Below are 14709 nucleotides of genomic sequence, written 5' to 3' on the forward strand. Positions count from 1 at the left end.
GCCGCGCCGGCGCTCAGTCCCCGGCGCAGGGCGAAGGGGCGGCCGCTGCGGGCCGGGCGAGGCTGTTGGCGCTGCCCTCTCGCTCCATGCTGCGGTCACGTCCCGGCCGCTGCCGGCCCCGCTCCGTCCCTCCCTGCCGCAGGTGAGTGTGGTGGGGGTGGACGGGCGGGCAGTGGCCTCTTTCCCTTCGTGGCCGCCTCCCCCGTACCGCGGGGCGCAGGGAGGGGGTTCGCGGCTCCTCCTCGCCGCTCCCTTTTCCCCCTGCGCGTCCCTGAGCCGCTCTCAGGTGGGTGCGAGAAAGGGCTGGGCCCGGGGGTTGGGTGTTACCGCCGTGTGTCTGCGGGCGGGAAACGGACCGCCTCGGGACGGCTGCGAAGGTTCGTTCTTCTGCGTGGATGTCACGACCCCAGGGCGGTGGGCACGGCCCTGAGCGCTGCAGTTCGAGGAGCATCTTTCACGCTTTCAAACACACGGTTTGGGTGTGGGGAGGTGCTGTGTGGAGTTGGCTTGTTTTTAAATATTGTGGGCTGTTTGACTGTAACATCAGTGGTCTTTCTCTTGTGGGTGCTGAGAGGTGGAAATGGATTCTTGAATTTTATCCTGCTTGGATAAACTGTGTAGTTTAAATATGGACTTTAAAGAACTTCCTGGGAGATAATCTTGTGAATGATGCTGTTGTCACTTCAAGTGTTCTTGTAAGTCTATTTTTAAATCCTGAGGACCAATTAGTGTTGAAATAATGCCTCCAGACCATTCAGCCTTGAGGTCTGTGATCTAAACTGGCAGTGTGCAGAAGTCCAGGAAGCCCTGCTCATGTTTTTTTCATAGACTCCTAGAATCATTTGAGTTGGAAAGGACCCTTAAAGGCCATCTTGTCCAACTTCCTTGCCATGAACAGGGACACCTACAGCTGAATCACAGTGCTCAGAGCTCCATCCAGCCTGACCTTGAGTGTCTCCAGGGAGCATCCACCACCTCTCAGGGCAAACAGTGCCTCACCACCCTTATTATCAAAAACTTCTTCCTTATATCCAATCTAATCTCCCCTCTTTTAGTTTGAAGCCATTTCCCGATGTCCTTTTTTCTTGTAGAAACATTTCTTTCTCATGCATAATGTATAACTTAATCTCTGCCAGTTAAGATTTGTTTTGTTATGTTTCATGTAATTGAATGTGTTGATGCTTCTAAGACTGCATAAGCAACAATTGGATGTGATACAAATTTTTAAGATAAGAACTATGAGAGGTTTACTGATGTAAAGGAAGAATGTGTTCTGGTGCTGGGTTGAAGTACAACAACCAATGGCATCACAGCATAGTATTTTTAATGACTTTTCTTTAAGAAGAAGCACAAATTAATACCATGTAAAATGAGTAAGCATTCTGTACAGTGTTTTTAAAACAAGATAATCTCTAGAAAATAGGCAAGGAGGGAACAAAATCTTATCAGTGACCTTGGGCTTTTTCTAATTTTGCTAACATTGACTGAAGGAGGCAATCTATGTTATATAAAAGATTGCAGTGTAAAATGAAGTCTTTGGTTTGCTTTGTAATTTGTTTATCCAGCACCCCAACATGACCATGTTTGGTTGGTACTGTCTTGCAGCACGTTGTGTGTCCTGGAGATGCAGAAACCATGTAGCAGAAAGCTCTGAGCAGTTGTGGATTATCAGTTCCTCCCTCAGCAGTAAAAACTGAAGAATGAAGGTGCCTGGATTTATTTCCCTATGGACGTTGACATCACTGCTTTGTAGCCAGTTAGGAAATACTGCAGAGCACGAAGATGTAGTAAAGCACGCAATCAAGCTGCACCGTGGGAAAGGAGCTGTTATTACTCAGCGAAAGCAGTGGGTGATGGAGAGCTGCAGAAAACTATCTGGTCTCCTTCGCCAGAAGAATGTTGTGCTCAACAAATTAAAGAACGCTATAAGAGCGGTTGAGAAAGATGCTGGGCTGTCAGATGAAGAGAAACTTTTTCAGGTGCATACCTTTGAAATTTTCCAAAAGGAACTCAACGAAAGTGAAAACTCAGTCTTTCAGGCAATCCACGGCCTTCAGAGAGCTCTACAGGGCGATTACAAAGACGTTGTAAATATGAAAGAGAGCAGTAGGCAGAGACTAGAAGCCTTGAGAGAAGCTGCAATTAAGGTTAGTTGCTCTCCACCCCCTCTGTGGCTATTACTAGAATAGTAATATTTTAATTTCATTATGATGCTTTTTCACTCTGTTCTATACAAATAAGTAGATCTCCATGAAACTGAAGATTTACATTTTAAAATAGTTTTTGAATGAAATTGGTTGTGTTTGTTTTCATTAGCAAAATTAGAATTCTGGAATAGATCTGAAAGCTTAGTAGCAGGCAATAGTTATTTCAAAACAAAGCTGAGCATAATTGCAAGACCCACATCAAACGCTGTGTTGAAAGAAGACGAGGTGAGTCTGCGCACAGCAGAGCTGTATAAATCACTTGGATTATCAGAATGGAAATAAGGCAACAAATTCACCAAATACTAAATGTTTTTTTCCACTTGAAATGAGAATTGCTCATCCCAAACCCATCATTCTGGCAGAACAACTCCTTTGTTTTCTGTACTCACATGGATGTTAGTGAAATGGAGGTGTGAAATATTGGTGTCTGTTTGGTTTTTTTTTTGTCTTGGTGTAGTATTCCTAGCCTAGGAAATGCAGGTTTGGAAAATAACACCTCCGAGGAAGAGATGATTGAGGGAACTTTACTGAGAAAAGCAGGGGTGTGTAACCAGAGAGCTCAAGTACTTAATGGAAAGTTTGGGTTTTCAGGTCAATCCAGACCTGTTAGGGCTTGCACAGTCTGGCACCCAATCTGGTAGCGCTCAGAGCACATACTGAAAGTCTGCCATTGAGGGGAAATGTTGCTTAGCTGACTTGGCATTGGAATTACTTGTTTCCTAGCCTCTGCCCCTCAACCACTGAAGAAAAATGCTAGGAATTTTCTTTGCATTTTTTTTTTTTCTTAATTTAAAGAAAGGGCTGTTCTTGTGAAAGGGGGCAAAAGGAAAAAGCATAGTTAAGCTACAGAGGGCAGAGAGGAGAACCTAGGCAGGGCAGCTGTCTGAGACACATGCAGGCCAGGTGAGGAGTGGCAAGGCACTGTTCTGTACAAGGGAGTGCAGTGAACAGTGAGAGGAAAGGCTGTTGGGAGTAGAAGTTAGGATGCAGACTGAGGAAACGGGAGCAGTCTGTGCAAACAAAGACTGGATTATGATGAATTTGGTAATGAGGAGCTTGGATCCGTGTATGTTCCAGTGACTCAGGATGACTTTGATATTGGCAGTTAATGGCAGTGCCAGCTTCTGCTGCATAGAAACAGCAGACATCGCTACATTCTTTTACTTTTACTTTTTTTTTCTTCTGACAGTTCTTCACATAGCAGCAGTGAAGCTGTCTGTAACCTTTTGTCTCATTTACCTAATTCTTGGCAGCAATATGATTGTAAAACAAACAGAGGGAGATCTGTAGTAGAGCTTGAATGTTCCTTCTTTTCTTTCATAAAAGGAGGCTTCTGTGTGTAGTGCTGTTTTAGAGGGGCGTCCTGTAAGAGCTTAACTTTTGCAGAAGTGGGTTGTGTAGTCTTTTTCGGTATGTCATGAGATTTATCCAATCAAGCAATCTTTTATACCACTCTTTATGTCACTTACATGATTGTTTCAGCAGTATTTGTTTCTCTAACCTTGTAATTTATGTTATGGTATGAAATAAAGGAGGAGACGATGGGTAAGCACATGCCAGATGAAAATGACATACATGGAATAAATTTTTGTGTTCAAAAGATGTTCACACATCAGGTCCAATTTTCTTCCACTATATTTTTGTTGTCATTGTATTTTGCTGAGCTACTCAGAAGATATTTTTCCAAAGAGTAGTTGAATGGAAAATACTAATGACTGTAGAGGATACAGGATCACTCATTCACTTTATTTCTGCCAAGTATTTGAAAATTGTTAGTATCAGAATATGTTTGTGATGCTTTTCATGCTGGTTCTGTTTCTGGGAAAGAGCATGACACAGTCATTCACAGCAGGGAAGTGTTGAATCATAGGATCATAGAATGGCCTGGGTTGAAAAGGACCACAATGATCATCTGGTTTCAACCCCCTGCTATGTGCAGGGTCGCCAACCACCAGAGCAGGCTGCCCAGAGCCACATCCAGCCTGGCCTTGAATGCCTCCAGGGATGGGGCATCCACAGCCTCCTTGGGCAACCTGTTCCAGTGTGTCACCACCCTCTGTGTGAAGAACTTCCTCCTAATATCTAATCTAAACCTCCCCTGTTTCAGTTTAAAGCCGTTCTCCCTTGTTGTATCACTATCCACCCTTGTGAACAGCTGTTCCCCTTCTGTTTATATGCTCTGCCTAAATTTGCTCAAGGAACTGTGGCAGAGTTCTGGAAGAAGCAGCAAAATCTTACCTACTTTCTATCTGCTTCAAATTTCTTGGGCGTCCAGTACTTGTTCATCAATGGAAAAGATGAGCATTGCATAGATACATCCTCCTCTGAGTTTACTTTTTTCATCTGTCACTGAACAAACAGCAGAGAGCAGCAATGCTACTTTCTTAACTAGCGTTGCCTTCCCTTTGCACATATTGCTGGGCATTCCCATCTCGTGCTTAGTACAGAATCCTTGCATGTATTACCTTGCTTGAAAGGCTGTTTAGCATATACTTTGTGATCAAACGTCTCCAATGCCAGCATGAAGGGCGGAACAGTGTTTGCACTGTGGTGCTCCTTTGCATAACGTGTAGCAAGGTGTTTGAGAAAACACTTCCTTCTCATCAACACTATTCTCTGTTACTGTTCCACTCAACAGCTACAGCAGTGGTCAGTGGGTACAACCAGATACTACTTCCATCAGCAACAAATACTTCTTTTTCATTAAAGGAACTTACAATTAAAACCGGATTGTTTCCACAGCTCTTCTACCTCGCTTTTCAGAGAGAGAAAAAACCTGCTTTTTTTTCAAGGGCAGAAACTCTAACCCTTGTTAACTCCATCTTGAATTCTAGGTTGTTGATTGAGGAGAAGAGTCCACTTCTCATACTGGCTGGGGATTTTACATCTTTTAAATGATGTCTGCTAACAGGGAACAACAGAGAGACCATATCTTTCCCTGAGGCTTACAAGAGTGACTGACTCTCACTTACCTGCCGCATGAATAAGCTGTTGCTATTGGTCCAAACACCTTAGTAGTTACATTTTTTCCTAGCTAGAGTTATTTTAGGAACTGGGGGCCTTTCATCATTCCAGTGTAACTATGCTAATTACAAACGCCGGTATACAAGAACCACAATTCTGTGGTTTCAACACAACCTGGAGCATTCATCTCACTGACAAGATTTTCTAAAAGGGCCAAACACAGTTATAGGCTGCTCTGAACGTAGTGTTGTCTTGGCATCAAGGAATTGTTTGAATTGTATGCATGTCCTTGCAGGTGTCAAGTGGAAAAAGGTCCATCTACAAAAGTGCCTGGAGAAGGGAATGCTTCATTTATTCTGGCAGAGGTGTTTAGGACCATTGCAGATGCCGATGTGGGGAAGGCAGATAAAATCAAAGGGAGAGCTATTTCGATCTGATCTCTAGCTGGGTATGGCAGTATATCAAAAATAGAGATTGAAACTTTTGTGTTCAAACAACTGAGTCTGACCTAGGAATTACTTGTGTTCCTTACCCTGTTCTCTCTGTTAAGACTGGTACGATAAAAACAGTGTTCAGACACTGATACAATGTTTGTGTTGCTTCTGCAGTGCTACTGGTAAATGTTTTATGTTAAAAGAAGCATGTGTTTATATCAAAGTTTTGCTGCATAAAAGCCTGTCCAGCACTTTATCTGTGTTCTGAAATTCAACAGGAAGAAATGGAATACGTTGAACTCTTAGCAGCAGAAAAGCATCAGGTTGAAGCCCTTAAGAACATGCAGCATCAAAACAAAAGCCTGTCAATGCTCGATGAAATTCTTGAAGATGTCAGGAAGGCAGCTGACAGACTAGAGGAAGAAATTGAAGAACACGCCTTCGATGACAACAAATCTGTAAGTAAGGTTTTGGACTGTCTTTTCATTCATGTGTATTTGTATTTATGTTGATATTTGCACAGTAGGTGTATTTGTCTTGTATTGGCTAGTTATTAGGATTTTAGTCACTGCTTTGAAAAATCAAACAGGAAAAAACAACACCTTTTGGCTCTACGTTTGTTTTCTCTTCCCTTTTAAGAAAAGAAAGCGTTTACTAGTAGAATAATTGCTTGTTAAGAATGAGCAAACAGGAATCATTATTCTTTTTGTTGTAGATTTCTCTGCTTTGATTTGGAAGTACTCCCTGTAGCAACCACTTACAGTGACAAGTGTATTCCTTCTCACTGAGACAGCTCATGGGAGTTATGACCCATTACACTCTGGGATGGTGGTAGGGACTGTGATATTTAGACTTCACAGGATATGGAGTTACTGTGTTAAGTATAGTCTCCATTTTTATTTTTTTTCTTTGTTGAGAAAGTTATAGGTGAACAAGAATCCTTGCAGTTAGTTTTCACAACCTGCATAAACATGTATTGTTCAAGGTAAGGACTTGTGACCTTCTCTGCTTTTAGCACCGTTTGTGTTGTTCTTGTTTTCTGTGTTGCACGACGGACAGTGTCCCTCAGGAAAGGCTGTGTGTAGTTTGATCTGGGAGTACATCAGTTTATTCCAGTGTCCCACTGTGTTTTTCTCAGAGACAGCCCCTCAGTTGGTCCTTTTCATACATTCATGGGTTGCAGTTTTATTTGGCTTCTTCATTTTGAAGATTTTGTTGATTTGCAGGTTGTCTTATAAGGCAGATGTAGCTCATGAATTCCGCTGAGGAGGAAAAACTATTGCTCCAAAGGAGAGAGTCAGGCGGGCTTGGTGACTGTATGCTCTTGAAGGAAATGGAAAGTAGCTTTTTGTCTACACCAGACCCATGCAATTATACCTCCACATAATCCTACCTAGCAGGACCGAAAGAGTGTAGAGAAGAGCTTGCTCGAGTGCCCTCTTCTGTTACACTGGGATATAACAGCCGATTTTAGTGATAGGAGTACTATTTCATCTGCAATAGCTGGTCACTGAAGGGAAAAAAACCAACGTATTCTTCTTGTCCAGTGTCTCTTCTATTTTTTGTCTTATATCTCTAGTCATGAAATAAAGAAAAGAAATAACGAAATTCAAACTAGAAGACTATTTACATCTCTGTCTTTGTAAGGACTGTCGAGCATGTTTTCTCTCAAGCTAAAAGACAAGTGAAAAAAGCCCTAATAGAATCATCAGCACTCTGTTAGGATGTAAAGGCTTTTATTAAAGACATATTAAAATAGAGATGTATAATAGATAAAAGTGAGGAAAAAAAAGAATATGAGCTAACCTATGTCAAAGAATACAACAATATTTGTGCACTGTTGCATGGAACACCCTTTCAGCAATAGTTGTTTTAAGAAGTAAAATCCTGAAAATAAATGCTGTCATCGTTTTGTTAGTAGTTTTTTGAAGCATTCTGGAGCTATGCCATCTACTCTTGTTCTCATAGTGGAGTCTATTTTTCATGAAAACAAAAATCTGGCATGATATCATCACAATATAAGATTTATAAATATATTACACAGGGGAAAAAAAGGTTGTTTTTCATAATTGTCTTAATCTTGCAACATTTTCCCTGTATTTCTAATATTGTTTCTGAACTAGGCTGAACTTCTCTAGAGGATGAATACATTTATCCAACAATGTCACTTTTATTTGGTCTTTGATACTATTTAAATTTTGATACAGAGAAGTTTGGTTAGATTCTGTTTACACAGCTACCAAATACAAAGGAACACTTAACAAACTCTGTATGAATTTAGAATTCCAGATCTTCAAAGCAAATGCTTTGAAGCTGATGTATTTAATAATGTAATTTTGTTTAGTGAATGTTATCATTGACCTCATAACTTCAAATTCTCAAGATGGTACTAGAACAGATGTTGCCTTGTTAATGTTTCAGTTTTCTGGTGAAATCAGTCATCTGCAAGATGGGGAAACTGCACTAAGCAGTTAAATAATTCTTACGTGAAAATCAGTATATTTTAAATTGTGAAGTCAGCATTTAACACTATGTTCTAAGCTCTGTTTTTGTTTTCCTTGTAGTGGCAATAAGGTTGTGGAGGAAGAGGTTGGGAGTGTAGATAACAGAAAAGCAACAGGATTGGGAATCTATTGTGTATTCTGATTAGAAACAGTTCTTCGTGAACGCTGGCTGTAGGGAAGCCTTTCTTCTTTGTTCTGATACTGTGAGAGCAGTTTGCATGTATGTGACACGCAGCTGCTCCTGCTTTCTCTCATCAGCTGAAAACATGAAAACCTGCTTTGGTCTCTTAGACTTGGCAATGGACGCTCGGTTCTGCAATGGAAAATAGTGTGGTAAGTGGGGAGCTTAGGGAGGTGAAAGTGGAATAGACATAAAAAGGCAGGTTGTAGGCAAAAAGTGGGAAAATACAACTTCCATAATTTCTAAAATGGTCACCAATCTCTCATTCTAGCACTGAAAAATGCTAATGTTTGGTTAGACATATTGTACTTTTAAGTAATTCTGCAAACTTCAGAATTTGTTTCAATTTCCTGCATTGGAATTCTACAGCTTTGAAACCGCATCTTTATAATGTTGTGGGTTTTTTTTGATGGAACAGGTTGGCTAAAGAGGCATAGAAAATTGGCCTGGAAAACCTCTCACTGATTAAAATGAAAAGCAAACATAGCATTTTCAGTTATGATCATCAAGTTTTGATAAAAAGGTTGAAAAGATTTATATAAAAAGAAGCTGCAGTGTTTTCTAATCAACATGGACACCTTCTGGAGCAACTCCAAGCACAGCTAATAGCCTTCCATGTTAGCATACGTTTCATAGATGCATGTCTTTGTTTTTGTTTTTCTTTTTTTTCCTTCTTTTTCTTACAGGTAAGAGGTGTTAACTTTGAAGCTGTTTTAAGAGTGGAAGAAGATGAAGCCAACTCCAAAAGAAATGCTTCAAAAAGAGAAGTAGAGGATGACTTAGGTCTTAGTATGCTCATTGATTCCCAGAACAATCAGTATATCCTTACCAAGCCCAGGGATTCAACCATTCCTCGTGCTGATCATCACTTCATAAAGGTGATAACTGTAGAGATGCTGTTGTCTTTTTTTTAATAAGACTTACTCCCATTGGTTTGTATGCTGGTAGTGTTTTATTGGGTTGAATACAATTTCACTTTTTTTTTTTCCCCCTACAAAGCTACCCTAGCATTCATTATTTTCCCCACTTCTCCTTGCAATCTGGCCGGTGTGTTCCTAATTTTAGCACAGTATTCATAAGACTGATGATGAACCACATGGATGCTCTCTGTTCATATTTAGCTTAACTTGCTCCTTTGGGGCAGCACAGTGTTGAAGCAAGCTATTAGTTTACCTGACAAGCCACTTGCATATTGTCACAACAGAGAATTTATATCTTCATGTACCGCAGTAAAGGAATGGAAGCTGCAAAATGCATCAGTCTGTTACTGTATTTGTTCTCCATGACAAATAAGTGGATTGAGATTGTTTTTAAAAAACAAAATTGGTCTATTCCACTGTTTTGTTTCAGTGCAAACTGTCAGTCTCTCTAGCAGCCCTAATTAACTAAATACCTCCTATAATGTATTTAAGATATTTTATAAGTTGATCAGAATTCCCCTTATTACTAAAGTGTTGGTAGTTTGGATGCTTCATCTGCAAACAGAAGTGCTTACGCCTACAGTTGTGTTCAGGTAAGTTTACTGAAGTTCTGCTTTGTTTTCTCAGGCAGTATTCTACATGTAATTTTACAGTGCCACTCACCTTTTGAAGGGTAATAGTCTTTAATTTCACCACTAATTTGGGTATCCTTTATACTAACATACTTGTACATTTTACATACTAGGATATTGTGACAATAGGAATGTTGTCTTTGCCATGTGGCTGGCTATGCACAATGATAGGATTGCCAACTATGTTTGGGTACATCATCTGTGGCGTACTGTTAGGACCATCTGGATTAAATAGCATTAAGGTAGGCATGCATGTTGTTTCTTGACTGATTGCATTTACTGAAATCTTTAGCAGTCATTTTAAAAAATGGTATGTCCAACTTCAAATGCATGTGTTCTGAGTAGTGGTCTGCTGTGCATTAACGAATGTTTGACCAACTGGCACAATGGAATAGATGCTAAATGTGTGTATTACACTAATATTCACATAATTGCTTAGAAATTCCTGTCTTCACAACCTCTGCTGTTACATGGGCTCTTACTGAAATTGACTGTTGGGCAAGTAAGATGAGTAAAAAAATTTTTGATTTTTTTTTTTTTTTTTTTTTTTTCCCCTCAATCTCACATTAGGAAAAAAAAAGACTAAAGAAATACAGTTTCAAAATTTCATGTTCTAAAATTGAAAATAAATAATAACTTTTATGGAGTACGTGTCTTTTGGAATGAGAAGGCTGACCACTCAGGTTTAGAAACAGGATTGTATTGTTGACATTAGAAAGATTCAGCAATGGATTTTCAGAGACTGTGAGGAAGTGGGAACTACACTGCTGAGGGAACTTGTGTTGCTATATTACTAGCAAGTGAATTACCTATGAGAAAATATTTGTTTTGTAAGTATACTTACAATTTGCTTTATAATTAGGTTGCTGTGCACTGATATTTATTTTATGTTTTTGAAAGTCTATTGTGCAGGTGGAGACATTAGGAGAATTTGGTGTATTCTTCACTCTCTTTCTAGTTGGTCTGGAATTTTCTCCTGAAAGACTAAGAAAGGTATTTCTTTGTTGTACTTCTATATTACAAGATGTAACTGCTAACGTCTAAGTCACCAGTTCTATTTCAGATTTGCACATGCTTTCTACCATATACAACTCTGTTATTGTACAGTTTTGAAAAGACAAATATGGCATCTTTTCTTTAAGTTTCTGGAAAGAATAGAATGCATTATTTATTCAGTGTCTCCAACAAAATTTGCTGTTCCTTTTCATTTTAGTAAAATAGGTTGATTGCTCAAAAAATCTCAGACAATTTATGGCAATCCATCTCTGCTTTATTTTAACGTGCAGAAACATGCAATTGCTGTTATGAAGTGTCTGGTGATTTTTGCCAGTCCTGTAATTAAAAAAATCTGTTTGTTAAGTACTACATACTGAATTGATGATATGTGCTGTACTGGCTAGTAAGCTGATTCTGCAAGTACATTAGCACAATCATGAGTATTACTTGCAGTGGCCACTGGGATTCAGCAAAAAGGTACAGGTTGTTTTTGATCTTAATTAAAAAAAACAAACTCATAAAATGAGCTAGAATGTTAATATTGGAAAATACTACCACAGAAGATGTGAAGACTGAATGTACTTAAAGAGTTGTGTTTTGTGATCTGTTCCCAAACTGATGGTTGTGAGTTCGTGAGACTATAAAAGCTTTCTTTGAAATGTGTTGAAGTCTGAGTATTCAGATTACTCTCCTATTTTTAGTCCATCTGAAGTCAAAAATGAAAGTCAGCAATTCAGAGGTTCTTCAATAGATACTATGCAAACCGTTACTAGATTACAAGCAACTTCAAAATCATATATGGACTAGTATGAATTGGGCTGCTAGTATTTATGGTGGTTTACACCACTCCCTATGTTGGTTTTTTTTTTTCCCTATAATTACAGTAAATAACAGGTCTTCGATTTGATTTTGATGTAATTTAGCCTATAGTGGATCTTTGACCCTTAATTTATTGGTTTACAAGCTCTGGGAAGTATACTTAATGAGCCTTCATGAGTTAACGAGCCTCTTGACATAGAGTATTATCTCCTAGGTATAATATCTTCAGAGCTTTGGGATGCGTATGATGAGAGCTGGTTATGTCTGTAGCCCAGCACTGCAGCCCCAGATAGTGCAACTTTAACTGCTTATTTGCACTGAAAATCTCTGTAACGTGTCAAACTTCTTAATAAGAACTTGTTTTCTTCCTGAGGTGTGGAAAATATCTTTGCAAGGACCCTGCTACATGACGGTTCTGATGATTGCCTTTGGTTTATTGTGGGGACACTTGCTCCAAATCAGACCAACACAAAGTGTCTTCATTTCCACTTGCTTGTCTTTATCAAGCACACCGTTGGTGTCAAGATTTCTTGCAGGTACTGTTCGAGGAGATAAAGAAGGTAAGTGTGATTTAAATACGGACTGCTTGAGTATGTATAATAAAATTTGACAAAAATGGACTTTGTGATATTATAAGAGAAAGTAGTTTAAAAATGAAACAAAACCTTGTCTGGTTTGCAAGGGATCATCCTCCTTTAACTGGTCAGTGTTATATGTGTTCTTGCTATGAGGTGCACCTGTTACTTATGTAGTCAGTCCTTTCTGGATAAGGAACGGTGTTAAAATCAGTGCAAAATCGGCTTTACTGGGGCTCTGGATGCATGGTGCTTTTTAAGAGGCTACCAGATAAGACCATTGCTACCAGACTGTCAATGGGCAGAAAGGCTAACTGAAGTAATTCACATCCTTTTCCTGCAGGCTAAGACCACCTCTGCTAGTCTTTCAAAGACAGCAGCTCTTCAAATAAGTACTTTCAAGTGCCGTATAGCTGGCTTCTCAAAAGGCTTCTAAATGTTTCATTTCAGCAGTTTTGCCAGCCTGTTTTCTTCCCCTTAAACCTCTCTTATCCATAGGTGCTGTAAGGTGTTTTTGTTTTCCTTCTCCCCAGAATACTCCTATTCCACTGCCAAAAGTTTATTTTCTATATGCTGACTCTTGTTAAATTAGATCTGCCTGTTACTCTGCAGACTGTAAGCTTCTGTAAAGAAGTTCCAGTAAATGCATAACTAGAGCTTAACTGCAAAACAAAGTCAAGCTTTGTATGATACTTTGACCTCACTTCATTGAGAGCTATACATAGCCTTCATTTGATTAAGATGCTGTTTTTTCGGCAAGCATTAATAGACTCTGATAAATGTTTCCGTGACTGCTTTGTTTGGTGTGCAGGGGATATTGACTACAGCAGTGTACTACTTGGCATGTTGGTGATGCAGGATGTGCAGCTCGGCTTATTTATAGCTGTTATGCCTACACTTATTCAAGCAGGGGTGAGCACACATTCCAGGTAAAAAAAAATATATATATATATATGTATCTTCTTTCCCCCCTGGCCTTTACAGTTTAGTATATAGGTTGCAAATACAAATATGACAGCGTTACCTTTAATGTCAGTCCACTAAAAAATAGGAGTTTGTTTTCTGCGTTCCCTTCACTGTTTGTACTTGCCATATTGCCATGTTGTATGAGGATATTCTTTCTGCTATAGCTACCTTAGTCCAGTCTAACTTGTAACCTGAAATTTGTGGTGAAAAGTTTGTTACTTTGTTGCTAATTTCTTAGTTTATTACTGATTTCTTTAGACCTTACTCTCTAAAGGCATTTTTGATAAAGGCTGTGGGATAGAATTATTGATTATTGTTTACTATGAAGAGCTGTCAGCAGAAGTCTTTTTGAATTAACATGAAAGTAAACTTCTGTAAAAGAGATTGACACGCTTAGCAGATGTAGTATTTGTGTTGTCTTGCTAACGTTTGAAATATCTTACTGTAGGTACCGAATTTCAGACATCTGTGGAATGAGATCTTTTCAGTCAAGGAAAACTGGTTTAGAGGCAAGAGAGCAGTTGAAAGAAATGTTCTGTTTGTTCTTCTCTTCCAGCATTTTCAAGGAAATACTGAGAATACTGATACTGATTGGCCAAATTCTCTTTTCTCTGGCTGCTGTTTTTCTTATATGTCTTGTTATAAAGACTTATCTCATAGGACCGTATTATCGCAAGTTGCATGCGGAAAGCAAAGGGAATAAGGAAATCCTCATTCTAGGAATATCTGCATTCATCTTCCTAATGTTAACGGTAATCTTTTAAATTAATAAAACATTTTGATACGTGTGCTAGAGTTTACTACGTCAGTGCCATAAAAGCCATCACACTTGCTGGTATTGCATATCCACGTAACTCTGCAGTTTAATTTTTGGCTTTAAAATGTTTTAAAACAGAAAAGCACAGATGATTCATTTGTCACAGCACAGGTAAGTATTAACTGATACAACTTGATAGATTGAACTTCTGGTAACTTCTCTTAGAGATACTATAAGGAATGTGATTACAATTTTAATTTTGAGGTATTTTGTGCATTTGAAAATAATTTAGGATGGGTTTTGGGGATACTGATAATGGCACATGGTGACACTTAATAGCTCATTTACAATGGCAAATTCTTGATATAGATTTTATTATAAAATAGCTTCTTTTTTTTTTTTTTCTTTTTTTTTCTGTGGGAAATAGTTGGAGATGAAGTTGAGAAAGCATGGAAATGCCCAAAGGTTCAGATATTTTACCAAATCTACAGTGTACAGGATTCTTATGCATGAAGTGAGAAGACAGAATAGAACTTCAGAAGTCATAATTCTCCAGGAGATAGATCACGTTAATTGATTTTGAGATCTCTTACGGGTTTGGTTTATTTGGATCTGTCATCCCCTGGCTTCTATCTCATGTTTCAGCCCCCCAGCAGACTCTTCTGTTGGCGAACAGACTGTGACAGCCAACGATATTAACTGTGGGTTTGAAATTCCTTTATCCTGCTTGTGCAGATTTTTATGTCTGCCTTGA

General features: G+C 39.0%; 1 protein-coding gene across 4 annotated transcripts in view; it reads left to right on the forward strand.

Moving 5' to 3' along the window:
* The first annotated feature begins 58 nt into the window (after positions 1 to 58).
* Positions 59 to 14709, forward strand: part of TMCO3 (transmembrane and coiled-coil domains 3) — a 32395-nt gene continuing 17744 nt past the window's right edge. For 3 of the 4 annotated variants that reach the window (XM_042866998.1, XM_042867000.1, XM_042867001.1), the window contains exons 1-9: positions 59 to 142; positions 1606 to 2147; positions 5884 to 6063; positions 8977 to 9168; positions 9956 to 10084; positions 10743 to 10835; positions 12031 to 12217; positions 13044 to 13161; positions 13647 to 13950. In XM_042866998.1, coding sequence (XP_042722932.1) covers positions 1701 to 2147; positions 5884 to 6063; positions 8977 to 9168; positions 9956 to 10084; positions 10743 to 10835; positions 12031 to 12217; positions 13044 to 13161; positions 13647 to 13950 — 1650 coding nt within the window. In that variant the 5' untranslated portion in view covers positions 59 to 142; positions 1606 to 1700. The remainder of the gene's footprint in view (positions 143 to 1605; positions 2148 to 5883; positions 6064 to 8976; positions 9169 to 9955; positions 10085 to 10742; positions 10836 to 12030; positions 12218 to 13043; positions 13162 to 13646; positions 13951 to 14709) is intronic. The other variant, XM_042866999.1, reaches the window with a different exon arrangement.

The sequence above is a fragment of the Lagopus leucura genome, unplaced genomic scaffold (assembly GCF_019238085.1).
Source record: "Lagopus leucura isolate 7727_CA_CO unplaced genomic scaffold, USGS_WTPT01 Super-Scaffold_100001, whole genome shotgun sequence".
NCBI lineage: Eukaryota > Metazoa > Chordata > Aves > Galliformes > Phasianidae > Lagopus > Lagopus leucura.